The sequence below is a fragment of the Vicia villosa genome, linkage group LG4, assembly GCF_029867415.1.
Source record: "Vicia villosa cultivar HV-30 ecotype Madison, WI linkage group LG4, Vvil1.0, whole genome shotgun sequence".
NCBI lineage: Eukaryota > Viridiplantae > Streptophyta > Magnoliopsida > Fabales > Fabaceae > Vicia > Vicia villosa.
In genome coordinates, this window is record NC_081183.1 from 36450918 (window position 1) to 36478666 (window position 27749).

General features: G+C 34.4%; 1 protein-coding gene across 2 annotated transcripts; it reads right to left on the reverse strand.

The window, feature by feature from the left end:
- Nucleotides 1-299: 299 nt before the first annotated feature.
- Nucleotides 300-25402, reverse strand: LOC131594710 (187-kDa microtubule-associated protein AIR9-like). Of its 2 annotated transcripts, none has more exons than XM_058866906.1 (37): nt 25102-25402; nt 24268-25001; nt 23457-23528; nt 22697-22762; nt 22532-22603; nt 22364-22429; nt 22185-22247; nt 22035-22100; nt 20852-20951; nt 20319-20653; nt 20108-20222; nt 18994-19114; nt 18694-18869; nt 17550-17685; nt 17235-17335; nt 17098-17145; nt 16502-16683; nt 16267-16384; nt 15844-15971; nt 15205-15373; nt 8787-8905; nt 6191-6359; nt 5994-6078; nt 5821-5894; nt 5466-5585; nt 4785-4977; nt 4573-4694; nt 4228-4435; nt 3532-3605; nt 3272-3410; nt 2425-2606; nt 1949-2104; nt 1636-1767; nt 1223-1281; nt 1023-1055; nt 807-938; nt 300-696 (listed from the first exon to the last, which is right to left on the reverse strand). In XM_058866906.1, the coding sequence occupies exons 2-37, from the start codon at nt 24991-24993 to the stop codon at nt 520-522; spliced, it is 5034 nt and encodes a 1677-aa protein (XP_058722889.1). In that variant the 5' UTR covers nt 24994-25001; nt 25102-25402; the 3' UTR covers nt 300-519. The 2 variants fall into 2 exon arrangements, with proteins under 2 accessions (XP_058722889.1, XP_058722888.1); XM_058866905.1 differs by having other exon boundaries at nt 24268-25012.
- Nucleotides 25403-27749: the final 2347 nt, after the last annotated feature.

Genomic DNA, 27749 nt, shown 5'->3' on the forward strand with positions numbered 1-27749 from the left:
GTAAAAACAAAAACTAATTAACATCTGTGCATAGCTCGGATCTTAATCCAATTTTCATTTTAATTTTAATTGCTTGATTTAGTTTAAATTTTCACAATATAAATTTTAACCTTTGAATTTGGAAAAGAATTGCATTATTAAGAGTAACTTTGTATATAAAAGTGGTAATCTTAATCTATATTTGGTAGTTACTTTTGAAATTATTATTTTAGTGTATGAATTAGATTAGGTAAATGTTCATAGTTACGAACAAATCCTACTCGTGTCTCGATTGTATACCATTCTTAAATGGCCAAATATGCATGCAGTTCTTAATGTGAAACTCGTAAATTATAATGATCTCATGTTAAGCACATCTTCAATCATCAAAAACTGTTCTCTCAAAACAATACTTTGCACTCAGGACAAGCAAACCTCATTTCAAAACATGACAAGCAAACCTTGAGATAACTGGTTTCAGAAACTTGGTTTCGAAATCAAATAGACCGACTATACAATGCTTCAATAACTTACAAAGAATCATGTCTCTATCTTGAGAAGAGAATTGAGGGAAGTGCTGTTGAATCGTTGAGCAAGTCCTCTAATCACGAGAACAATAACATCTCGAATGTGCCGGGACTGCACCATCAAGTCAGCTTCATTCTCACTGTCCACTACAATTTTTAGACGGTGTTGATCGTTCCTGAAAAGCTCCACCTGATACATTCAAAAATCAACACAGGGAAACTAAAAAGCAAACAATAATCTAGCAATGACATTACATAGCTGATGAAGGAAAATGTGTTTCACATGTCACCCAAACTTACATGAAAGGGAGGGGCGTAACTACCACGGATTTCTGTTGTTGGAAAAGAAGTCTTGGTGGCAGGCTTTACCACCTTCACCCTTTTCCTGTTTACCTCAAGAACACGTCTTTCATATGTGCCCACTGATGAAATCTGAAATAGAAATTATTAGGTCAAAAATAGGAAGTCTTTTTTCCAATTCAAATGAAAACATCAAAAGACTATTATTAAAAATACCTTTTTCGAGGTTTGGTCTTTGTCACACAATACCTGCCACAGAAGTAGAGTTTAGCATTCAGTTACTTAGACAATTTGGTTTTACGAACATGACATTTTCTCTTGTGAACTATTAAATTTAAATGTTTCGTTCAGACCAATACGATAACACCAGCAGAACTAGGGCATGGCCACACTTAGGTCGAAAAGATATAACCTACCTCAAATTTCACTGATCCCAAATCAAGGTTCTGCTTCACTTCTTTAAGAACATCAGGCTCTGCATGGAATTAGAAGTCAGATATAAATCCTACTATATTAAGATGAAAACTTCTTTCATTTTAAACAAAAATGGCATGTAACGGCTTCACAATAATGATTAATATAGGAATTCCATTGTTTTAGAGCCTGTTTTACAAACACTTTAGCTTAAAAGAATTCCAAACTATTAGTGAATCTTGTCAACCACAAAAAGATAAATTAATAGTGTTATATTAATGAATTTGTAATCAAATATAAAAATTAGCAACCAACAAATGTTTGGCAACTCACCGTAGTGTACTATATACTGTCAAAAGACACTTTACTAATCCATCAAATCATGATACCATTTAGATAAAAACTTTCAACTTACCAACTGCAATTGGATCTGTGGATACAGAAACTGATTGGCCCTCTACTCCATCCTCTCTGACAGGAGTGTAGATGGCCACCAACCTATAACCGACATCATCAACGTTTGCTTCATACATTCTGCCTGTTTCTCCTGAAGTTCAATAAAAATAGTTTGATTAACATAGATATACATCGTATCCTTTGCTCTTCAAAGGAAAATAAAATGCAACTTAGTTCATCTGGTTTATGTATTGAAATTCAATCACAGTACTTCTCTACAGCTTAAAATGGAAATACCAACTCTTTTTAATGCTCTATAGGATTTAGCATACCTGGTATAGAGATCAGATCGGGACTTCCAACCATTGATCTAAGCCATTGGACTCTGCTTTTGCCTTCCTTCCCACCACTATAAATGCCACGAACAGCATAGAGATTGGTATGGAATCCCCTTCCCTCAATCTCAAGCTTGTGTATCCTAGGAATCCCTGAGAATGCACAAATAATACTTATAGCAAAGCATAAATCATGACGAAAATGCAAGGGAGAATCAATCATAAAATAAATGGTCATAGTGTTAAAATACTACTTTTGCATTAGATAGCACAAGAACTCCAATTTTGCTAGATAGAAGAGTCAATTCAATTACATATTTCAAATGGTAAATTCACTGTCATTTCTCTGAGAAAAGCGAGACACTTCCTTAAATGTGCAACTTGACTGCCTATAAAGTACTTCCTTTTAGGGTACAATGTGCAAAAAGGGTATAATGGCAACGCAAGAAAGCTTATGCACTCGAGGCAATTACCTGGCAATACAGGACTTGTCTCATTGTATACCACCTCACCCGACCGTCCAAACACATCAGTTACAACACATTCACATTTCAAACAACGGCCAATATCCTCAAACCGCACCCTATACGAGCAAGAGCTTTTATTGGGTAATGGCTCATATGAAAAACTGTCGCCCACTTCTGATGAACAAAACCTGCAATAATATTCATGTTAAACAAATAACGGATTTTGATTAAAATCATCGCAAGTTTGCAACTGTTGTTCTCATCATAATATAGATATAAATACCACCACAAATATAATTGTTAGTTGAAAGAAATATTGAACCACATGGAAAAAGTATCATCACAAATGTAATTGTAACTGCTATCTGCATAATTATCATTTTCATCTGAGCTCACAACTGCTCCTTTCAATATATTAGTATTTGGTACATTTTTTATTGAATCACGTCTGAAAGCCACCTTGGCAGGTTACTGGTGCATGATCTTTATTTATTGATAATCAATACCCCTCGGATGAATTTTTTGCGAAACAAATGTTTCTAGGTGAATTATAGTTCTTAAATAAATAAATAAATAAATCCAAGTTGTGTCGGAATCTTAGTTTTCTAGGAAATAATTTTCTCCCTTTTATTATTTATCTTACATAGTATAACAAATTTATTATTACCTGATATAAAGATAAATTTGCAGACTTCAACCTAGGTTAGTGAACTCAAATGAAAATGGTAATTATACAGCTAGTAAGAGTGACTACCAGCTATTACTGTATTTGACACGAGGGAATAAATTAAAAAGTAAATTGTTTAATGAGAAATATTGTAATCCTGCATCAATGTAAAGTATAAGACCATACCATTGGTATCTTATATCTTTCTTGTACTTGCTCCAGACATGTTGCTGCATCTCACTATTTGGAATCACTTCAACAGCTGTAAGTAAGTCACCTTCAACTGCCTTTCCGGTCAGAGCAAGCATCTCTGTATATGGAAGCTCTACAGGACAATGCAAGAACCCCAATTACTTATCAAGAACAACTTAAAATTTTGAAGATTAAAAGTGTTTTACCATTAAAAAAAATCAACTTAGAAAACTACATATTTGCATAATGGTTACCTGGGAAAACAATGTCAGTTGGATCAGATAACTTGAGTTCGCCCACAACCGAATCTGAACGAACTGGAGTATATCTGAAAGGAAGAAAAAAAATTAGCACATAGTAGAAATTGGGTTCCAAGCATAACTCAACCCCACAAATCAGATAGTAAGTTTAGGACTTCCTAAGACTTATAATTACTACCTAGACCATATCTCTAATTAACGTAAAACTTTAAACATACACCTTTACACTTAGGGCTAAACACTTCAAGTGTGGACTAATACAGATGGAATAAGTGAAGAACAAGAAAAGAATACACCTCTTAATTGGATATCTAGAATGTCAACAAATGTTGGTGGAATAATAGAAATCTTGACCCAATAAGGGACCAAAATAGTCTCTAATACCATCTTATATTATAGGCCTAACTCAACCCTACAAAACCGTCTTCTAAAGTGAGGACTGTCCAAACTTTGATTTAAACAAAAAATATATAATCTAAAAATTTGACACATTCAAAATCAATTCCTTCCAAACCCAATTCGCTAAATAGATCTTCAAATCTAAAGTGGGGGAGAAATAGCATTAAAAAAATCTCTCTTCTTCCACATTCTGAATCTGAGTTTTACCAAGTAGTTATGTCTATCATGCCATATCATTCATATTCTTCATGGTAAAACATGAAAAGCAAAAGAGTAATCTAGAAACATTACCCAAACACCAAACGAAAAGTGTAATCTGAATCAGTAACTTCGTAGGTTCTAGAGCTTGCTCCATTAATCAGCTCAACAGTCCCCTCGTTATCTTTTCTATACCAGCTAAAAAGGCTTTCTCCTTCATATCCACCAAAATATTCACCTTCACCAGAGTAAATTCCCAAAGATAACTCTTTCACGTGTACATTAGCAACTACTGGAGGTGCTGCAAATTAATATAGGAGTAAGACAACTAAAAGTACTAAATATCACACTCTACATCTGATGTAATTACAATGAACCCACATTAAAAGCATCAGAGATAATTAATAAAGAGCCGCAAGCTAAGAGCTACAATTATACCAGGGGAAACTGGGGTATTGCAAATTGCCACCAAAGGCTCTCCACAAGTGCTATCCACACGAGTTGGCACCCAATGCAAGGCCAAAAAAGATCCAACATCTTCCAGAGTTGGTTTATACGTTCTGACATGACAAGGAAAATAATCTTCAATTTCATGTAGATATATAATTTTTCGTATAACAATTACTACAATACAATATGTTGGCACTTACAGCTCTGTCCCGCATATCTCAATGTCAGAAGCATTAGATATATTTAGTAGTGCAGATCCTTCAAGCTTAATCTTTGTTCTGTACCAAATATATTCTCCAACTCCTTCATGTCCACCAAAATATATCCTAAATGGGGTAACCTGCCTGTCTTCGCTACAGTCAGGAATTGTGAGCTCTATTCCCTTAGGATCCGCTGAGCTCAGAAGACAAAAGAACAAATTAATTACATAAGAGATGTATATATCCATTGCAGAATATTATAGAATTGATACATGCAATACAAACATACACACACGCGGCAAAAAGAAACTAAAAAAAAAAAATCCATTAACCATGATATATAGGCACAGATGACAGTCATTCAGAACTTTCAAACATTTCTGTATACTGCAAGAGTCATCAGTGTACTTAGTACTCTTTTAGAAGTACAATGATATTCAAATTCAGTAACTCTTCTATTAATTACTGATTAAGTAGTGAAGATATTATTTTGTCAAAGATTTACCCTATTGAATTAATAACAATTAATTTTTATGTAGTTAAAATATATTAATATACTTGGTTAAAGTAATTGTCAGAACAGATATCACTGATTGTATCATGCACTCCAGCTACAAAATTAGGGCCATGTTACATAAAGTTCACATTGTTTTTCCAATTTCGTGCACAAAACAATCTTACCAGGAGAAATCATATCAGATACCACATTCTTTGGATTGCCTTTAGTTCCATCTTTGCACACAGGTGTGAAGACAAGCTCAATGCAGGCACCAACATCATCAAGAGTCAAATCCAAAAAATCTGCTAATCACAAATATCAAGTATTTATGTTTTCCATAACAAGTGCAGTGACCCGTGCCATACACAGGTATACGCTAAATTTACATTTTTTAAAAATATTTAGTGCCTTTGTACAATTATTTATCAAAAGATTAGATGAATACTACACTTGGTCATCTATTGTTGTGAAAACTACACTTGGGTCATAAATAATAATCTCCACAATTCTCGGAGAACACAACTACACGAAACTCACCTTGAGTAGTTATTTTCTCTCGTAGATCATTGTCTTTTACCCTAAACCATTGGTGGGTGCATTCCCCCCTCTCCCTGAAAGGTGACCAACAGATTCCATGTGAGGGGAAGAAAACATTGATAAAATCAAAAGTAGAGACATGAATTTATAAACATTGGATGTAGAAGCCTGACCCTCCACTATACACAGCATTGAAATTCAATCGCTGCCCTTCCATCATTGATCCAAGAATTTCCAAAGTATGACATGTTGGTGGACCTAATTTGCATTGCAAGTACAACAAAAATAAAATTGTTTTAAAAAATCTCCATTCTACATGAACATTTTTAAGCTGACAGAGGATATTAAGAAAACAAGAACAGATCAATACCAGGTATTATAGGTCCAATTTGTTCTGAGAGAACAATGGGTCCGCGGGCCCAATCACTTCGGACAGGCTCACAAGAAACAGAAATAAAGAAACCAATATCATCAATGGAGAGCATATATGATGCTGTGGTGGCGCCCATAATTTCACTTTGGACACCCTCAGAATTGGTCTATATAAAGCCATAGATAATAAGTTAGTTCACCAAATATTTAACAGAGAATAACAAAACAAAGTGAGACTGACTGCGCTATTGATGCCATTATTCAGTGCTTATGGTAATCACAAAGGGAAGTCTGTTTCCATCCCTGCTTTATTATCAAAAGAGTTCAGATATGCCTAATTCACCTTTCATACAATAGTTTAGGAATGTCAGTTAGCATTATTTTAGGTTCGTACCAATAATCTGTTACTTTAGATGAAATAATGTCTTTTGCTTATAATACCTTGGCAATTTATCATCTCATTTCACCATTATCTCATAAATAATCAAGGATATTATTGACAAACCAATAATTAATATTTCATTGAACTTTGAAAACAAAAACAAAATAGAAACAAAATTCTAATACAAACACTACATATAAAACGGAATTGAAAGAATACCAACTTGATGAGAATACTGAAAGATTTGAATTTGACAAGCTGATATTTATTTTAATCATGTTCTTGCACCAATTTGTGAAAAGGAGTCCATAACTCACGAGCCTGTGTCAAAATACACCACAAAAAGTAGGACCACCAATTTGGTTGTGTTTTTTGCTCATGTTCATAGTTAGGATGGGGAAACTCTAACTAAGAGCTCTTAAGATACGTTTCTAACAGGTTTGCTTCTACTTTGAAAGAATACAAGTGTTTCCACCTTCCTTGGTTACCCACTCCTCCTAATCCTTCAGTTATGTACAAACCATACATCAAAGTTAGTAAAGTGGCTAAATCCTATGAAGCTATAGTGTATTCGACAATGAATCAGAAATCATCATGGAATATTTTGTAAACTTAGCTTACCGTTGAACTGAATACCACAAAATAGCTTTCATGGCAGTGCATTAGGCTTCCTCTTCATCTACACTAGTTCGTTTTGGTTGTTAGTCTGTTTGTCTATCTCACCGTGGGATCCTGAATTTCAAATTATGGTGCTTATGACCATATAGTTGGTAATTCCTCTTTTATTTCATAATCTAAAACCACAAAATAGCTTTCATGGCAGTGCATTAGGCTTCCTCTTCATCTACACTAGTTCGTTTTGGTTGTTAGTCTGTTTGTCTATCTCATCGTGGGATCCTGAATTTCAAATTATGGTGCTTATGACCATATAGTTGGTAATTCCTCTTTTATTTCATAATCTAAAACCTCCTAAAACACCTCACTGCATTATGCTTTCAAATTATTCTGAGGCATAGACTACTGGTATTGGTCAAGCTACACTTCTTCCATCCTTGTCTCAAAATGATATCTTATTTGTTCTGGACTTCTGGTTGCCCCCTTTAATTTGATCTCAATTAATCAAATTGCACGTTCTCTCAGCTGTTCTACAGCATTTATTTCTGACGTTTTATTTATACAGGACTACAGTATAGGACAGATGGTTAGAACAAGATCTGAATCATGGGGTCTCTATTTCTTTCATCCAGTGTACCCATTGATTTTGTATCTCTAGATGTCACTAATTTTTGTTGGGTCATCCAAGTTTGAATAAGTTAAAGGTGTTGATTTCTCATCTTTCCCATTTGAATTCCTAGGATTGTAATCTCGTTTGCTTGGCAAATATGTTATGGTGTTTTTTCCTAGTAGTGTCAATAAAAGATCAATGTCTTTCTTTGATATTGTCTATTCTAACATTTGGGATCCTTCTAGTCCTCAATTTTAGAATTTAGAATACAGGTATTTCATAAATGATTTTTTGAGATACACTTGGATCACCTTGTACAAGCTTTATTTTAAATATATAGACTAGTTTGAACAAATGCTAATCAAGACAAAAGGAAATACCAAAAAAAAAAAAAACATAATTACATATGTTACTCTCCTAATAATTATATACATGATTCTATTGTAAAATAACATATTTACAATATCATGGCAATCGGAGACAAGTCAAGTTCAGAACGGATCAGGCTATCTATCAATCGATTTTTAAATAGCACGTTCATCTCGCTTTTCGTTCTATAGTAGATCCGCTAGGCCAATTCTTATCTTGATTTTAGACAACTTGAATCACACTCTAAATGTTCAGTCTCGGAGAAGAGGGGATGTTGAGAGTCAACCATCAGATAGTGGTATGGCATGAATAATGGTTATAAGTGGGGCCAACCCTTTCCGTATCGGCGAATGTGGGATCAAGTTAAGCTCAACCCACCCAAATGTTTAGCATTTGTATAGGAAACAACCAAAAAACATCTTTCAATTTTTTCCTAACAAATATTTGAAAACAAGAACAAATTAAAGATAAAAAGTGGTGTTTTGTTTTGTAATTAAATTTCAAAACAAAATGAAAACAAAATGTTTTGTCAAACTAAATAGGCTAATGTCAATTTAAATCAAAATTGGAGTTCCAAACAAAGACTTTCACCGCGCAAAAGGTTAAAAGAAAAGGTACCCTAAGCCAGCGGTAAACTGAATCTCCCTCTTCACCGCCCCAATACGTTTTTTCAATTCTTAGTGTTGTTCCTTCAACTGCATTCCCAACTGTGCGCAAAGAAAGCAATCTTGGGCTTCCTGATCACCATGAAACAAATCCACCATAAGAAACACAATATAAAAATCCGGGATGATCTTAAATAAAGCAAAAGGAATAAATTGCATGATTGAAAAAATAGGTGATGCATGTTTATTTTTGGTAATTTAATGTAGACGAGACCTTTTGGTGGGCTTGTATAAATATTGGTGTCTTATTTACAATTTGAAGGTATGAGAGAAAACTATGATTTAATCAGTCAACACAGGTATGTATTTATATCATGTAAAGTATTACTTACAAAGCAATCATCTACTATACTGCAGTTGATCAAACTTCTCACCGGAATCCATAACACCTAATAGTGCTCACTATAGATAAGATTAAAACTAATAACTGTAAATGTATTGCTTTGGTTTCACCTCAAGTAGGAAATGATTCTAATTTCCAGTCTGGGAGGGAAGAGAAATTTGCAAAATTTACCATTTGGATTTATGTACAACTTTGTATGGCATTGCTAACTTGCACTGATGTAGGAGGATTGTGCGTATCAAAGAAGAAAGCACACATCGGAAAGCATTTTAATATTTAAGTAATTTTAGTTTTAATATTTAAGCAATTTCTATTTTATTTGTTTTATTTAATTTTGTTTTGGATTAAAGGCCCATAAGGCCCAATAGAGTTTATTTGTTTTCTGTATTTAAAGACCTTTGGCATGGCCATAACCATTATCTCTTTTATTATAATAGAATCCAAAGTTTTCTTTATTCCTGGTGGACTCCAGAGCTTATCTATAAGGTTTGTGCTTGCAATCCTGTTTTCATTCAAGTGTGAATAGGAATTAGTTTAAATGTAATTATTTAGTGTAATTACCGATATAGCCCTGTAACCTTTATATATACGAGAAATAATAATGAGAAAAGTATCAAGCCAAGAATTATTGACATGGTATCAGTAGGTTTTCGATCAAACCTGTGAGTTTTAGGTTAATCTTGGCTTTATTCAGCGTCACCCCACTGGGTCGCTCTTGAAATCGTCTTGGTAGATCTCGTTTCTCGGTAATTGAAATCATCTCGGTTCTCGGTAATCTCTTCCAAGATTGCGATTCTAATCTCGGGTGCTTACAAATCGTGTTTGCTTTGATCGTGTTATCGTATCGGTGTCGGCAAGTATTCTGAATTAGGGTTTTGACTCGGTGTCGGCAAGTATTCTGAATTAGGGTTTTGACTTGGTGTCGGCGAGTATCCTGAATTGGGGTGTTGATTTGGTGTCGACAAGTATTTTCTTCAGTGTTCCGTTGGTGTTTCTTGTTTCACGTTAACAAAATTGTTACGTTAACAAAATTGTTCTTAAGTCATCTCTGATATTATGGCTTCCGAAGAAGAGATAGATCATATTTGTGTTCGTTTTACCGGAAAGAATTATCTTGTTTGGGAATTTCAGTTTCGGATGTATGTCAAAGGGAAAGGATTATGGAGTCACTTGGACGATGTCTCTTTGGCACCGTTAGAGACAACTGACTTAGATGCATGGGAAATAGAAGATGCTCAGATTATCACTTGGATTCTCGGTACTATTGATCCTCACATGATTAATAATTTGCGATCTTTTTTCACTGCCCAAGAAATGTGGAACTACTTGAAGCGTATCTATAACCTAGACAACGCGGCCTAACGTTTTCAGTTGGAGCTAGACATTGCCAATTACAAACAAGGCAATCTGTCTGTTCAAGAATATTATTCTGGTTTTTTGAATTTGTGGACAGAACACTCTGCGATTTTACATGTTGATGTTCCCAAGAGTTCTCTCGCGGATGCCCAAGAGGTCTACAATACTAGTAGGCGAGATCAATTTCTCATGAAGCTTCGTGCAGAATTTGAGGTTGTCAGAGGTGCTTTGCTGAATAGGAATCTTGTTCCTTCTTTAGATACATGTGTTGGTGAACTTCTCAGAGAGGAACAACGTCTTGCTACTCAAGGATCCATGTCTCACGATGTTGTCATTTATGAGTCTGCTATGTTTGCATATGCTCCTCAGAGTAGAGGTAAAGGTCGTGATATTCGACATGTCCAATGTTTCTCTTGCAAACAATTTGGACATTTTGCTCAGAGTTGCAGTAAGAAGTTTTGTAATTATTGCAAGCAGCGGGGCCATATTATCTCTGATTGTCCCACCCGTCCTCCACGATCAGCACAACGCTCGGTGCAAGCATTTCCTGCTAGTACAAGCTCTCCAGTTGGTCCTTCCATCACCAATCCATCTAATGGTGGTGCTCTCCAACCTGAAATAATCCAACAGATGGTACTTTCCGCTCTTTCAACCTTGGGAATTCAGGGTAAGTCTTCGAATGTTTCCTGCCCGTGATTTCTTGATTCTGGTGCATCCAATCACATGACAGCCTCTTCTGAATACTTGCACAATTTACATTCTTACCATGGTAATCAGAAAATTCAAATTGCGGATGGTAATGCTCTCTCTATCACGAATGTTGGTGACCTCAACTCTGATTTTCGAGATGTGTTTGTAGCACCTGGACTTGCTTCCAATTTATTATCTGTTGGTCAATTGGTTGATAATAATTGTAATATAAATTTTTCTCGTGATGGTTGCCTTGTGCAGGAACAGGTGTCGGGGAAGGTGGTTGCGAAGGGGCCTAAAGTGGGAAGACTGTTTCCACTTCAGTTTATTTCTAGTCATTTATCTCTTGTTTGTAATAATGTCTTGAATTCTTATGAGGATTGGCATAGAAAATTGGGTCATCCTAACTCTGCTGTTTTATCTCATTTATTTAGAACTGGTTTATTGGGAAATAAAAATGTTGTTTCTAATGCCTCTCTTTCATGTTCTGTTTGCAAATTAGCTAAAAGTAAAACACTTCCTTTTCCGTCTGGTGCTTCTCGGGCTTCCTCTTGTTTTGAAATGATTCATAGTGATGTATGGGGTATGTCTCCTGTAGTTTCTCATGCTCGCTATAAATATTTTGTCACATTTATTGATGATTATAGTCGTTTAACTTGGATATATTTTCTTCGGTCTAAATCTGAAGTGTTTTCTATGTTTAAGAAATTTCTGACATATGTTGAAACTCAATTTCATGAAAATGTTAAAATTTTTCGCTCTGATTCTGGTGGTGAGTACATGTCTCGTGAGTTTCAAGAATTTCTTCAACAAAAAGGCATTTTGTCCCAACGATCTTGTCTCAATACCCCCCAACAAAATGGGATGGCAGAACGCAAGAATCGTCATTTGCTTGATGTGACCCGCACTTTACTTCTTCAAGCTTCTGTACCACCCCGATTTTGGGTGGAGGCTCTTTCCACAGCTGTCTTCTTGATCAATCGTCTTCCTTCTACGGTTATTGATCTCGATTCCCCTTTTTTTCGTCTTTTTAAAATTCAGCCTAATTATAATGATTTACATACTTTTGGATGTGTTTGTTTTGTTCACTTACCTCCATTTGAAAGGCATAAGCTTGGAGCGCAGTCTGTTCAATGTGCGTTTATGGGGTATAGTCACTCTCATAAGGGATTTGTGTGTTATGATATCACTAACCATCGTTTTCGCATTTCTAGGAATGTGACATTTTTTGATAATCAGTTTATGTTTCCATGTGTTTCTCCTGTCATGAATGATATTGTTACTCTTCCTAAGTTTTCTATTATGCCTCAATCTATAGAACGCTATAAACCAGGTCATGTATATGTCAGAAAACACAAACAGCAGGTTCCCACACCCCTTCCCGATGCTGAACTGCCACCTGCTCCTGTAACGGTTGAACCACGACGTTCTGGTCGAATATCTCGAGCACCAGATAGATATTCACCAGACAGGTATGATTCCTCACATACTTCTCTAACTGCCACACTCTCTAGCATATCTATTCCTACTTGCTATTCACAGGCTGTTAAAGATGTACGTTGGATAAAAGCAATGAATGAGGAACTTCAAGCTCTTCAAGAGAATTTCACATGGAATATTGTCTCTTGTCCTCCTGATGTTAAACCCATTGGCTGCAAATGGGTGTATTATGTGAAATTGAATTCTGATGGGTCCCTCAACCGTTTCAAGGCTCGCTTGGTTGCCTTAGGAAACAAGCAGGAATATGGAATTGATTATGATGAGACATTTGCACCGGTTGCCAAAATGACATCTGTTCGTACGGTACTCTCTATAGCTGCTTCTAACGGGTGGGCTCTTCATCAATTAGATGTGAAAAATGCTTTTCTTCATGGTGACCTGACGGAAGATATTTATATGACTCCTCCTCAAGGTTTATTTCCGTCATCTAAGGGTGTGTGCAAGCTCAAACGCTCCTTATATGGTTTGAAACAAGCGCCTAGAGCATGGTATGAAAAATTTCGCTCCACTCTACTTGGGTTTTCCTTTACTCAGAGTCAATACGATTCTTCTCTATTTATTCATAGAACATCTACTGGAATTGTCCTACTTCTTCTGTATGTTGATGATATGATTATTATTGGTTCTGATCATGCTTCCATTCAAAGCCTCAAACAGCAGTTACAAGCAGCGTTTCATATGAAAGATCTTTGTAATTTGCATTATTTTCTTGGTCTTGAGGTTCATTCTACATCCAAGGGCATATTCCTCCATCAACACAAGTATGCCACAGATTTAATTTCTATGGCTGGTCTGCAATCGGCTAATCCAGTGGATACTCCTCTTGAGGTTAATGTTAAATATCATCGTGATGATGGTGATCTGTTGCATGATCCCTTATTGTATCGTCAACTCGTGGGTAGCCTTAATTACCTGACTATTACTCGCCCTGACATATCATTTGCTGTTCAACAAGTAAGTCAATTCATGCACTCTCCTCGCCACCTTCACTTGGCAGCAGTTCATCGTATAATTCGTTACTTGAAGGGAAGCTCTCATCGTGGTTTATTCTTTCCTACTGGAGTTCCTCCTAAATTGAGTGCTTAAAGTGATGCCGATTGGGCAGGGTGCCCTGATACTCGACGATATGTCACTGGTTGGTGCATGTTTCTTGGCTCTTCATTGATCTCATGGAAAAGTAAGAAACAAGCGAGAGTCTCTAAATCTTCTACTGAATCTGAGTATCGTGCCATGTCTGCTGCTTGTTCTGAAATAATTTGGCTTCGTGGTCTTTTGGCTGAACTTGGATTTCCTCAAATAGAGCCAACTTCACTTTATGCTGACAATACAAGTGTCATCCAAATTGTTGCGAATCCTGTTTTTCATGAACGCACCAAACATATTGAAGTTGATTGTCACTCAATCCGTGACGCTTCTGATGACAGAATAATATCACTTCCTCATGTCAGTACTCAGTTGCAGATTGCAGATATTCTTACCAAGGCTGTTCCGCGTCCACGTCATCAGTTTCTTGTTAGCAAATTGATGCTCATTGACAAGCAGCATCAATTTGAGGGGGGATGTGAATAGGAATTAGTTTAAATGTAATTATTTAGTGTAATTACCGATATAGCCCTGTAACCTCTATATATACGAGAAATAATAATGAGAAAAGTATCAAGCCAAGAATTATTGACATCAAGGTTTAGCGCTTGTTATTCCTTTGGGCGCCTTGTTATTCCTTTTGGCGCCTTCCGATGTGTGGTTTCTTCTTTGATACGCACAATCCTCCTACATCATGCACAGTGCTCTAATATTTCATTTTTAACTATTTTGGATGGACCCAATTTATGGAAATCTATTTATATCAGATCTGAAAGATCATGAGGCTTTCAATTTAGTTTGCCACTCTTGCATTTCTAATCTCATGTATCCTTGTGCTAGGACTTCAGATCATGTTAATTAAAATCATAATTAGATTAATATTACCCACTACATTTTTTATACTGTAGTTTACTTAGATAGTCCTATTTTCCAAATTTTCAGAGATTTTCATCAATATTGTTTATCTCAGAGCGTCGTACAGCACCAACTCCCTAAAATGCTATACTGGTATAGCAGATAGCGGGATAGCTGCTATTGCAAAGATTAAAAACCAGTTTGCAAAATAAACATAGATTGAAAATACACAAAATTATAGAGACCTTCATAATTAATAATTAAAAATCTAAAGTACAGAGCAATAAAAAATTTATGTCAGACTTGTTCAATGACTGTGTTTTTCTCTTCAAAGTTGATTTTTATTGAATCATTTTTTCTTTTGTATCTGTTTTTTTTTTTAATGGAAGCTTCTTGATTCTCCATTTTTTAACTTTTATATGAATAAATACTTCTCACATCAGAAATTTCTAGCTTACATGTTATTCATGTAAATTTCATTTTTGTATAAAACAATAAAGAAATGAAACAAATTTTGCCACATAGACCTCATAAAATGTATTACCAGGGCGAATGCGTTCCTGGCCCATGCAAATTCTTTTGTCACCCACAACCCCATCATCCCGAACAGGAGTACATTGGAATGAGATGAATTTTCCAATAGCTTCTTTGGTAATGCGATACTGCAGAAGTCCAGAAACCCCCGGTATCTGAGAACCAAAATCACCTTCAACCTGGAAATTTAGAAGATATTTTAGAGATTAAGTTCTCTATCTGAAGGACAATTTTCATAGATTGGAATGCTGCTTTTCATATTTGTTGCTAGTAGCGCAAAGTACTACTGTTTTCCAGCCCATTTGATAAATTTCTCAATCCATTTTCTTGTTTTCCGAAACTACATCAAAAAAATGCCAAAATACATGAAGTAGGAACGAAGACAAAAAAGTCTCCTCAACATTATTAGCTATGACGCAGGGACACCTAACATGACACGTCGCCATTGCTAATACATGAAGTAGGGAAGAAGACAAAAAACTCTCCTCAACGTTATAGCTATGAAGCAGAGACACCTAACATGACATGTCGACATTGCTCATGTAAAAAATATAGGACACCGACATGACACGTCGTAGGGATTAGGTTCTCCTCACATTTAGAAAATAAAAATAAGCATATTTTGTGGAACTTTGATGCAAGTGCATACCTCATGAAAATACCAATTGTATATACTTTTTCCTTCATGACCTCCAACATATCCATATGAAGCTGTCAATATTCCATCCTCACAGTAATCTCCAATGATTGATAAGAAATTTAAGCTTGGGGGAAGTGCTGCAAATGAGATGCAAAAAGTTTTTATTTCAAACTTCAGATAGACTTTTAATTTAAGAATAAATTATTTTGATAAAAGGAATCAGTTTATATATGGTGTGTTTGGTTTAGCATTGACCCACATTCCAAGGCACATTCAATGTCAATGTAACAAAGAGTTTTTGTGAACTCAAAGAGTTGTTTGACCTCTCTCCCAACGCCAACTCAAACACACAAATACAATATAACTTTCTATGCTTGGTAGTATATGACAGAAAAAGAACAAAAGAGAGTGCAAAGAGACAAGTAAACCTACTCTCAACTGCTCTATCAGATATTACAAATGTTGGTTCTCCAGAATCACCATCAGGAGTCATCGGTGTATATTTTGCAACAATGTAACAGCCCACAGCTCCAAGAGGAATCCGAAATGCCTGACCAAGTCAAAACAAAACAAAACAATAAATTGGAAGGTAGTGCATAGAGGAGGAAATTGTGCAACTCAATGGAAAACAACCCGAATTCCAATGCCAAAACAACAAAGCACTTACTTTAGCAATTTTAGAAGTACTTAATGCTTCAAGATTGCTTTCATCCAAAGTTGGCAAATATGTTTTGTACCATTGAACTCTGCTAGATCCTTCAGTTCCTCCAGTTACAATACCAGTCGCAGTGACTTTTCCATTCTCTCGTAGATCACCAATTATTTTGACATTTGTTACTTTTGGTGGAGCTGAAATTGAGACAAGCATTATAGCATGTCAATTTTCAGTATATATTAGCAGAAATTTATTTCTTAAAATAATCCCTGGCAAACATTTCATCATGTTCGCAGAAGAATGGTAAAGAACTAAATACACACACCTAATTAATAAGCAACACGGTAAATATTTTTTGTCTTGTGAATTAAGAGCTGGTTCTCATAATACTAATGATACAGCGAAATGCTATAAATGTTAACCAAACTCTTTTTGTTTAATATACACAGGAATAAGACTCTCATCATTATATACCAAGGAAAAGTAAATCACAAAATATAAATTTACATGACTAGAGACAATCATTCCCCAAAAGCATAATAAAATGGAAACGATGCATAACAGAAGTACGCAAGTACAGGAGACATTGTTAGCAATCTTTAAGATACCTTGTTTTACAACAGAGGACGTCACAGACAACGATTTTCCTTCCTGGCCTGAAAGAGAAACCAGTGACGATATTATAGAAATACAGGACGACTAAATAAAATGGATATATTGATTGTGTCGAGCCCAAATACCAAACCTTCAAAATTAATCGGTATGTATATAAAAGTCAGACAACAGCCAACATCTTCTTTGGTCAAGGTATAATCAGATGTACCAGCTGACACTAACAGAAAATCTCTGCATAGATTAGTGATGGAAGTTAATGGAACAATATGAGAGAGAAATTTTAGGTAAAAATAAGGTGTTAACTACCCCCCAAAGCATCAAAATGAATGCAACATTTCACTTTCCAATTAGTGGAAGCACAAACCAAAGACAAGAATATGAGACTTTATTTTTTAATGTAATACTTCTGTGCCCTTCAGAAAGGCATGATAAAGAGAATACTGACCCAGTATCCCTGTTCTTTCGTAGCCACTCAAACTTGCTAGGTCCCTCCCGTCCGCCAAAATAATCACCTACTCCTTTAATGGTGATTCCTTCGACAGCATCTCCAACTATTCTAACATTACTGACTGAAGGGGGAGCTGCCATATGAATAAAAAAGGAAATTATAGAAAATTAGACATGATCACGATTATATAAAGAGAGTTTTAAAAAGGGAAAGTTATCCGCCAATGATATAATATAAACTAATTCCTTAGTGACAATATCAATCTTCCAAATAAGTCAGTATAATGATTATGAGCCATTAAACCATTTGAATCTGAATATTTCACTTCAACGTGCCGGAAACAAAGAGAAACATGGTTCCATCATGTTGGAAAAAAATCAATCAGCCTAAGTTATCTAAGGAAACTATGAAGCCTTAGATAGTCCTCGCCTAATTAGCTGGTTTTATATTAAGAATAGGTTATAAAGAATCGGTTTGGTTCAGTTTTAACCAAAAGGGGAAACAAAAGCAATAACAAATGTTAGGCTCGACGCACAGAATTTACAGAATTCTCTAATAAGAATGGGAAAAAATATTTTCGCTAAGTATTAGACACGCAGAATTACAGAACTCTATAAGTATAAATAAGAGGTAGCTTTTAGCCTTTTTGTATTGAACCACATTCATAGCTGAAAGTCTATTACTTCACCTCTTTCTTTATCTAGAAACTTATAACTTCAGCAATGTCCTCAGCTATAAGCATTCAAGAAACAGAATACAAAAGTATTTCCAGACTTATGAAATTTAGATATAGAAATAGGGAAAGAATTGGATCATAAGGGATAAAACAACTCTGATAGTCTGATACCATGTTGAAACCGATAGTATTTGGAAGAACTAGGGTGTATCTAAGCTGCATATTCTTCTCCTATCCAGGTATGACTAGAATCAAATCAACCAATGAGCTAATTAAACAAATCCACAACAGACTAAAAGTCAAATAACTCACTAACATAGAAAATTTCGTAATTATTGTTGACCATATTTTCTAACAGTGTTAAACTTGTGGGGGGATCTAGATTAGCATTCTGCATTATCAAGCATTTCAATTGTAGCTAGGAAAAATTAAAGAATATAAAAAAGGACAAATTTCAATCATTACCAGCTCTTACAAAATCTGTATATTTATATTGAGGTTCTCCTTTGGCACCTTCTTCTGTTACTGGTGTGTACATGAAAACTAAACTTGAATCAACGTCATCAATGGTGGGCTGATACTCGTCATCTTCTGCCCCAACAATGACCACTGGACTACTGTTCCACTTTCTCCGCAGCCAACTAAAGCAAGCAAGGATACAAAAACAAATGGCATTGTTCCATTACACCATTTTTAGTTGAATATGACTTGGACATATAAACATAATACAAAACGACACTGCAAGTATAAGGAATGCTCTCTCACCTAGCAACACCCTTTCCTGGAGTCCCACCACACCATGCAACCTTAGCACTACCTCGGATGATACTTCCTTCTATCAGTTCCCCGTGGAGTTCAAGGTTTATAACCTTTGGAATTCCACTCCCTTATGAAAAATACAAAAGCAAAAGAATCATTTGTAATACATGAATTATATAAGCATTAAGAAATTACCAAAAGAATAGGCCATTAATATTAATTTACAATCTATACAATACAGGTAAGACGCCTCCTTTTTTAACCAGACAGAATCAGAAAGTTGGCAGGTCACTCATCGGTAATCATTCAAAGGTGTATTTTGATCCGTAACACAGAACAATGTAAGCTCTTCAAGTGTCTTCCACCCTCCTTTCTACTTTTTTCTTAGAATGTGTGGGTTGGGCCTAACTCAATCCTACAAAACTGGTTTGTAGGGTGAGGATTGCCTCCTTTTATAAGCGCATGTTCAGGCCATATATTGTCCAATGTGGTACTTTTAACACTACTTATGAGTAACGTGTCATACTATTTGTTTTCTAACTAACTCAACCAAATAAATGACTAACCTCTTTGTTAATCAGGAATGGATCGTAGCATTTATTGTAAATAATTTACTTTCCTATAATAGATTAGATAAATAAGACAATAGAATGAGCCATAATTATACAACAACATAAACTGAACCTTATATCACTAAGTGGGACAGGCTATGTATCAAATGACTCCACAATATGTTATAAAAAACAAGACTTGTATCCTTCTCATTAATCTCGAGATCTTTTTTAATAGTTTCTCATATATTTTTTTCTAGGTAGTCCTCTACCTCTAACAATTTGACAATCCTCCATCGGATCTACACTCCTTACTATAAAATCCACATGTAGATCTTCTCTCTACATGCCCAAACCACTTAAGTCTAGTTTCCACCATCTTTTCTTCTACTATAGGTGTTATCCCAACTCTCTTTTTAACAATGTCATTTTTTATTATATCCCGTATAATTTTACCATACATCCAACACAACATCCTCATCTCAGGACACTTAATTTAGTAAAATTCATTTCAAGTCTAAGATCTCAAAATTTAGTAGTTCATTCATAAAGGAACGAGGTAAATATACCTGGTTTAACACGAGAAGAGATGGCAAATATAGAAGGATATTCTGTCTCTCCTAAAGAGGGAGTACATTCCACTTTCAGAATTTTTCCAATCTCATCGTGTTTTGGCAAGTAAAACTGAAATAAATACAATATCATATACATAAATAACTTAAACAAACATACTAACAAACAAATTTGAAGTAATGGTAATAATACAATCAACTAAAATACCTCATCAGTGGCCTCTGGAATAGGGACAAAATTTGACAGTGCTACATCACCACAAAACCATTGATACTTTAAGACTAAGGGTGGGTCTGTACTCAGTGCACCATCATGAACAAATGTGAAGTGACTGCGGCACACATCTTCTTCCAATGGTTTATCTATTGCAGCTTCTTTGAGAAAAAAACCAGGTGGAAGATGATCCTTCCATTTCTCAACTAGAAAGCGGAAAGTTGACTCTGCAGCTTGATCAGGGCGACCAAATTCCCAACCATCTCTAATGCACAAAGCTGTATGTGCAGGATATCGTCTTGCTATTGCAATTTCTTCACGAGAGAGATCTACAAAACTTTTTCATATTCAATGAACTAGCTTAATGCATAAGAACATAAGAATTTGAAGATACCAGTACAAATCACTCAAATAAAACATGCCAGATACTCCTTAACTAATAACTAGTAGTTAAAATTAGAATAAATTCTTCAATCAGCTCCACCAACATTTTAACAAGCCAAAGGCTAACAATTGAAGGCCCATACCTCTATCATTATATTTTTTTAAAGTAGGCCCAACAAGCAATATTGAGGCTGCTTCCAAATGAGGCATCTTCAGTATAGGGTTCTCCTCCACTCGCAAATGCTACATTAAAATAAATCATTGAAAACAACTTTTTTAAAAGCAAAAAAGTTAAAGTTAAATCATTGAAATCAACATAGATCAGTCTACACTAAAGTATTTGCACATACATGTACACTCCAATTCAACACTAAATAGTACTCAAAAGTTACTTAGAATTTCTTAGGTTAAGTTCCTGCGTTATTATTGATATGTTATCCAATTTTTAAACTAGTACCCTTGTGTTGATAACTACCAACTGTTTCTAAACGAGCCCATCATGTCCACTTTCATATGGTGCAATCTCGATTAGAAGTTAGAAATGAAGAGATATGGCTTTGATTTAATGGAAACATCGAGTATTAAAAACTAGACTCAGACTGCAGCCAGCCACATTATTATACATTTATCTTTTATACAATCAGCCATGACCTCTTCAACCAAATGCTTGGCGGTGTTGGAGAAAACGGGAGTATTAGCAAGATAAACTCTTTGTCTAAATGTTAAGGTTTATTTACCAATATAGAAAACAAAAATCACATGGAGAGAAAATTGCAGTATTAAAATTGTTGATTAGAAAACCAAAGGTTAAGATTGTGGTGATGGTATATTATATGCACTTATAATTTCCAATATAGAAAACAAAACTCAAAGTAAAATAAATTTGTATACGATAAAAACAATGGCTACAATCATAAATACAATTGCTTCTAGATTCTATAAATGCTAAATGCCACTAATAATCAAGATATACCAGGAAATTCAAGATTATATGATAAAGATAGAACCAAAAATCACATGGCAACCTAAACAATATCCTTACTACTTTTCTAAAAAAAAACATAAATTTATTACAAATTAAAAGTTAAAACTACAAAATTAAAACAAAAACTATAGCATTTAACAACCTCTAATCAACGACACTCACTCTATATTCTCAATTAGATAACTAGATGTCTCTAGTGATTAACTATACCTATGAAAAAAGTCTACTCCAATAAATGTTTTACATGTGATCAACTGTTTAAGGTTATGTTATGCCAAATAAAAATGATATCCAACTAACCTAGGTTATGTTATACCAAATAACAAGGATATCAGACTAACCTCAAGAGCTGGTAAATATGGAAAACCTGTAAGTGTGGTAATTCTGTTTTTGCTGGCAGCTAACACCTGCATCAGATTACTTTATTGTTACTCAATAAAATGTTAAACAAGCACACAATATATGGTCAATACTTGATACAGCAAAACAACCTGGAGTCGAGGTTGACTTGCCATAGTGAGAGATTTCAACTTATTTTGAGCTACTGAGAGGAACTGCAAAATTGAAGTATAGAAAATACAAATGTTTTATGAAAACTTAAGTTGAAGACCAAAAAAATAAAATCTGAATAAAAAATTCAGAAAACTGACAAGGTTTTTTTAAAGCTTGCCTCCAAATTGGGAAGTTGCGGGAGACTTGCCAATGATGTGATTTGATTTCCAGCAAGATAGAGTTGCTACATAAACGTTATGAATTCCATAATGTCATTATTAAAATTTTACATATACATTGCATCCATAAGGCAAAAGCAAGTGCGCCCATATAAATATATGTATACCTGCAGTACTTTGCAACTCTCGAGAGGCTCAAATCCAGGCCCTTTAAAATCATTAAAACTCAAATCAAGAACCTGATAAATCAAATGGTTTCTTTCAATTAGTTAGTAGAGAGATCACTTGAAGATATTCAAACGTTATAACCAAGCACAGATTATGTATAAAACCTTCACTCTTGTCAGTACTTCTATTCCTTCCAATGTAGACAAGAGATTGTCACGGAGATAGACAAACTGCCAATAAGAGTCATAAGTTAAATGCTATGAAAAACCTCAAAAAACAAAGTAACTATGGTATGTTAAAATTTAAACAACTTGAGATTCTCTCCTACACATTATGCAGGCGTGGGAATAAATAAAGGCAATACGATATTTTATTTCATAATCTTAAATAACAAAAACCTAAAGCCATTGAAGAGTCAATAGCAATTAAATCAACATCAGCTCACTAGTCTTGCCATGGTATTTCGCACAGCAGCAACTGGACAATATGCATCTCAGCCCATTTAGGAAAACAGTAAACCTAGACCAATCTAGCAATTTGCTAAAATACAAGTAATACAAAAGCAAGCACCAAGAAAGAGCTGCACTTTACTAACTTTTCTCTCTTGCAAATGAAAAGATTTCCCAACTATTTTTTACACATACTACTGTGTATGCTCAGCCATATAGCAAACTATTTGCTTTCCTAAAAATAATTAGTAATCGAACATGGACAAGGAAGCTGACTCGTGCTTTAATGGAATGAGTAGAGGAGAAAATTAAAGGACACATTGATATGAATTTACTCATATGCTCATCTGTTATAGGACTTAATAAATAAAATGAGGTCATTCCCCTGCCATAAATTAAATTTCATTTAAAAATTGCCAAAAACAACTGTGAACATATTACCTAACATAATGTGCTAAACAGAAGGCACACTTACCTCCAAATTTGAGGATAAGTTTAATCCACCAGCAGTGAGACTGCGAACTCTGTGTCCCCTAAGATCCAATCTCTGATAAAACATCAATATGGTTCAGAATTAGATAATAATAATAATAAAAGGGGCTGATTCTGAAACCTTCATTACAATATGGTTCAAGCAAGGTTTCAAAGTAAAAAATAAACTGTGACCTATACATGACAGTCATGTTTTTTCCTGCAAATTTCCTCAATATCCCCCCAAAATAAGTAAGACGAAGTGGTGAGTCCTTTTAATGATAACTAATGCACTCAAATATTCCAAACATTACTAGTATTAGTTGTTAAACAGTTCACAAAATACACAATCAATCTGACTGTACGCACCATTATTATTTTTTTCATTCCACAAATGAAAGCCATTAAGTTAAAACTTCATAATAAAGCTTTTTCTTTCCTAAAATTAAAATAAATCACCCAACAACCACTACTTATTTTTAAAGATAAAAGCACCTACATCTAATAATACTACCTAATTTAATATTATTTTAACACATTTGTTTTTTCTTTTTAAAATTTCAAAATTATAAATAAAATAAAATTTAAAAATATTCCTAGAAATGTTAATAACTTCCCAAACAAATTCATGGGAATAAATTACAGCAATAACCTTCTTATAAATTCCTAGAAAATTTCAGCAATAACCGTTAGTAGAAATGATATTACTCGAATTGTAATTTTAATCCATCAATCAAACCCGTCCTAAATAACTCACTAATAATATTTTAAACAGTAAACTAAAAACTAACTGCAGTAACCACAAAAAACCTTACCAAATCATCACTAGCCTTAACCTCAATCTGCGGAAGAACAATAAACCGTGAATTCCGGCTATCAGGAGTCCCCACTTTCTTCCTCCCAGACAAACCAGAACTCCTATCCGAAGAAGCTGACATAGATCCCGCTCTCAACCCTCCAGACACAGTCGGCGACCCTGCCGACATTGACGGCGACGAAACCTTCGCCACACTCTTCCTAACAGCACCACCGCCACTAACATCAACACTTGAAGAAGCAACTCTCCTCGACGAGGATGAAGAAGCAGAAACCGACAACGCCGGCTTACTTAACGGCCTCTTAACAACTTCCGCCTTACTCGAACTCGAACCAGAAACGGTTGACGTCCTTGTTCCCACCGGCGAGACGGCAGCAACCGGCTTACCAGCATGCAAAGCAGAAATCGAACTCCGGCGAATCTCCGGGAGAGATCTTCGCACTGGTTCAGTAACCGAAGAAGAAACAGTTTTATCTCTACCAGTAGTTTTAGTTCTTCCATCTGATGATAACGAAGACCGTTGTGCTAGCCCTCCGGTACTGTTTCTTCTCGGTACTGAACTCGAACTAACTGAACCTGAACCCGAACCTGATCTCTTTGTAACCGAACCTGAATCCGTTACGTTCCGGGCCTCGACTCTTTTTCTCGAGGAAACCGAACCAGCTGAAACCGTTTTAACAGCTTCGGAAGATTTTTTCTTCTCAGACTCCAACGGCACTTCCATTTTTCAACCTGAAAAAAAACTATAAAAACAAAAATAGAAATAATAAAAATAAGAACGAAATGAAATAGGTTGGTTAGATCTAATGTGAGTGAAGGAAAAGTGGTTAACCTTGTGCCCTAGCAAGAAAATGAAGAGATCTAGACAATTGAACTGAAAGTGAAGCTGAGTTTGAGTAGCATTGAGAGAGAGAGAGAGAGAGAGAGAGAGAGAGAGAGTGTGTTTTTGATAGGGATAGGGAGTGGGTAGGAAAAAGGTGGAAGGGTATTGGTTGAGAGGGACAGAGGAACTGGAGGCAATAAACAATGGTTGATGGAAGAATTGAAATGAGGCAAAAGAGTAAAGTGAGAGTGTGGGGTAGGTTCTTAAAATTTAAAAACTAATTTGTCGGAAACGCCCGGGAATGGAAAAGCTAGTTATGAGATGAGAGGAAGAAGGATAGAAGGTATATTATCAAGTTTGGAAGGATAACTAGTAGTGAACTGAAATATATTAATTACTCCTTTATAGGTTTTTCCGTCAGAAAAATAATTGGTTTTTGTTTTATTTTATTTTTAGTATTTATTTTGGTTCTTTAATAAATACTTATTGTTTACTTTGACAAGTATTTAATTTCTTAAAGTTTGTATTAGTTTTAAATGTTTAACTAAGATAATAGATTTGGAAACAATAAAATTAATGATATTGGTTTTAATATTTTAAAAAATGGAGCTTTCCTAACTAATTATAATTCATCAAAATATAAAAATATAAATAGTTTCACTTTTGATAAATTGTAATTTAAAATAATATATTTGAGTTTATACACTTACATAATTTTAAAGTAGTGTGATAACTTAAATTTAATATATTCTTTAAGTAGATTATGATGTTTTAGATTAAAATTATGTTGAGTTGTGTTGTATTTGTACGAATAAAAAATATTTAGAAACCAACTAACACACTTAAATGAGATGACAAATGTCTTTTGTATCTTATTACTAATAGATATTTTGGATACAAAATCGGTTTCAAAGATGTAGTCGTGTTAAATCTCTTTTAAATGAGCAAATGATATTAGGTTTAGAGATGTAAATGGATATTTATGGAAACAGATACTATGATATATGTATTTGTTTCATTGAATAAATATAATATGTTTCCTCTCCTACTTTCTCCTTCTTCCTCCTCTTTCACATGTATGTTTCCTCTCCTACTTTCTCCTTCTTCCTCCTCTTTCTTCATCTTCTTTATCCTTCTTTCTCATCTTTCTTCCTCTTCTGGACAATGTTGTTTGAATTTTTTTCCAAAAAATTATATCTTCCTTGTTGTTCTTCATTTTGTTTGTAATGTTGTTTATATTTATTTTTGAAAAGTATTTCTTCTTCCTCGTGTTTTTCGTCTTCTCTATGTATTTTGTGTCTTACTTTTTTCCAAAAATTATATATTTAAACTCGTCTTTCTTCTACATTTATTTATGTTTATTATACTAATTCCTTAAATGTTTTGGTGTTTGTGTATGATTGAAGAGTTGTTCAACTGAATATTGTCTATTTTTATGTTCAAAGTGTTTGTCTTTGTGTTAGTTTTTGTTTATGTTTTGATTAATGGTATGTACTATTTTGAGTTTGAGTTTCAGTTAGAAAAGGTATTTAAAAAAATGTAATTTTTATTTAATTTAGTTTGGTTTGATTTGATTATTATTTGATATTGTCTTCATTTGTGGGGAAAAAAAAGTATAGTCTTCAACTATCTACTTAGTCATTGACTGTTTAATAATAATGATAAGTGTTTGTGAAAAATAATTTATTAGTAGTTAGTTTCCACTATAATTCTTACAGTTTTAATCTTTTTGGTTATTTTATTATGTGCAGAAAAATGCTAAAGTTGTTTCAATTTATACCTATGAAAATGTTTCGGCTATGATGAATTGGCTTTGCAAAAGGTTGCTGCTAATTAGGTTATTGTTATTGGTGTTGAAAGAAATGGTAGGGAATTCCATTTGCCATTCATATTTCATGATTTGCATAGATTTTTAAGAAACGTGTGAAGTTGTACTTTTAACATTCCAATGACATAAATGTTTGTTAAAAAAACTTTTTTTTATGTATGCTTATGGCTATACATGTTATGGATAAGAAAGAACTTTGGAGATTGAGCTTGAATTTGAGTAAGAAAGATGTTTCAAAATAATTTATTAGAAATCTATATTTTGGTGGAACAATGTATTTTATCGTCCTCCTTTGGAGTTATTTTATTGTCTCTTCTATAACTATTAAATATCATGTATGAAGTTGAATATGTTCAAACAATGAAATGAGCTCAAGGCCAACATTAAACTTTTGGCTAATATCATGTATTACTTTTGGCTAATATTAAATTTCATTATTGCCATTGGGTATAAATAGGTGAATGTAGTTGTTCTCATTGTGAGGACATCATTTTCTATTATGGGCCTAATTTTTCTCATTGGGGAGCTTAAGTTTTGTACACTTTTCCTATTAAACTATATTACTATCTCTATCTATATTTTTAATAACTTAAGATTAATGCTAACTATTCACTGTGACATTTCATAAGAATTTCTAACCACGTATCCTGACACATAAAATCTTGTTGTATAAATTTATTACACAAAGAAGGCACCCTTAACAAATTTTGTCAAAGCCAATGCAACTATACCTAACATAGCAATTCTTCCATGCTAATTATTTGCATTCGAGGACATGATACTCTTAGATTTAGACTCAACAAATCTATATCTTGAAATTAATAACTAA

Excerpts from the sequence above, each read along its gene's own strand:
- LOC131594710 (XM_058866906.1), bottom strand. The coding sequence starts at position 24,993 with ATGGAAGTGCCGTTGGAGTCTGAGAAGAAAAAATCTTCCGAAGCTGTT. Across the intron at positions 18,870-18,993 it reads CCAGGAAAGGGTGTTGCTAG|TTGGCTGCGGAGAAAGTGGA; the intron begins GTGAGAGAGCAT and ends TGCTTGCTTTAG. Across the intron at positions 5,895-5,993 it reads AATGCTGTGTATAGTGGAGG|GGAGAGGGGGGAATGCACCC; the intron begins GTCAGGCTTCTA and ends GTCACCTTTCAG.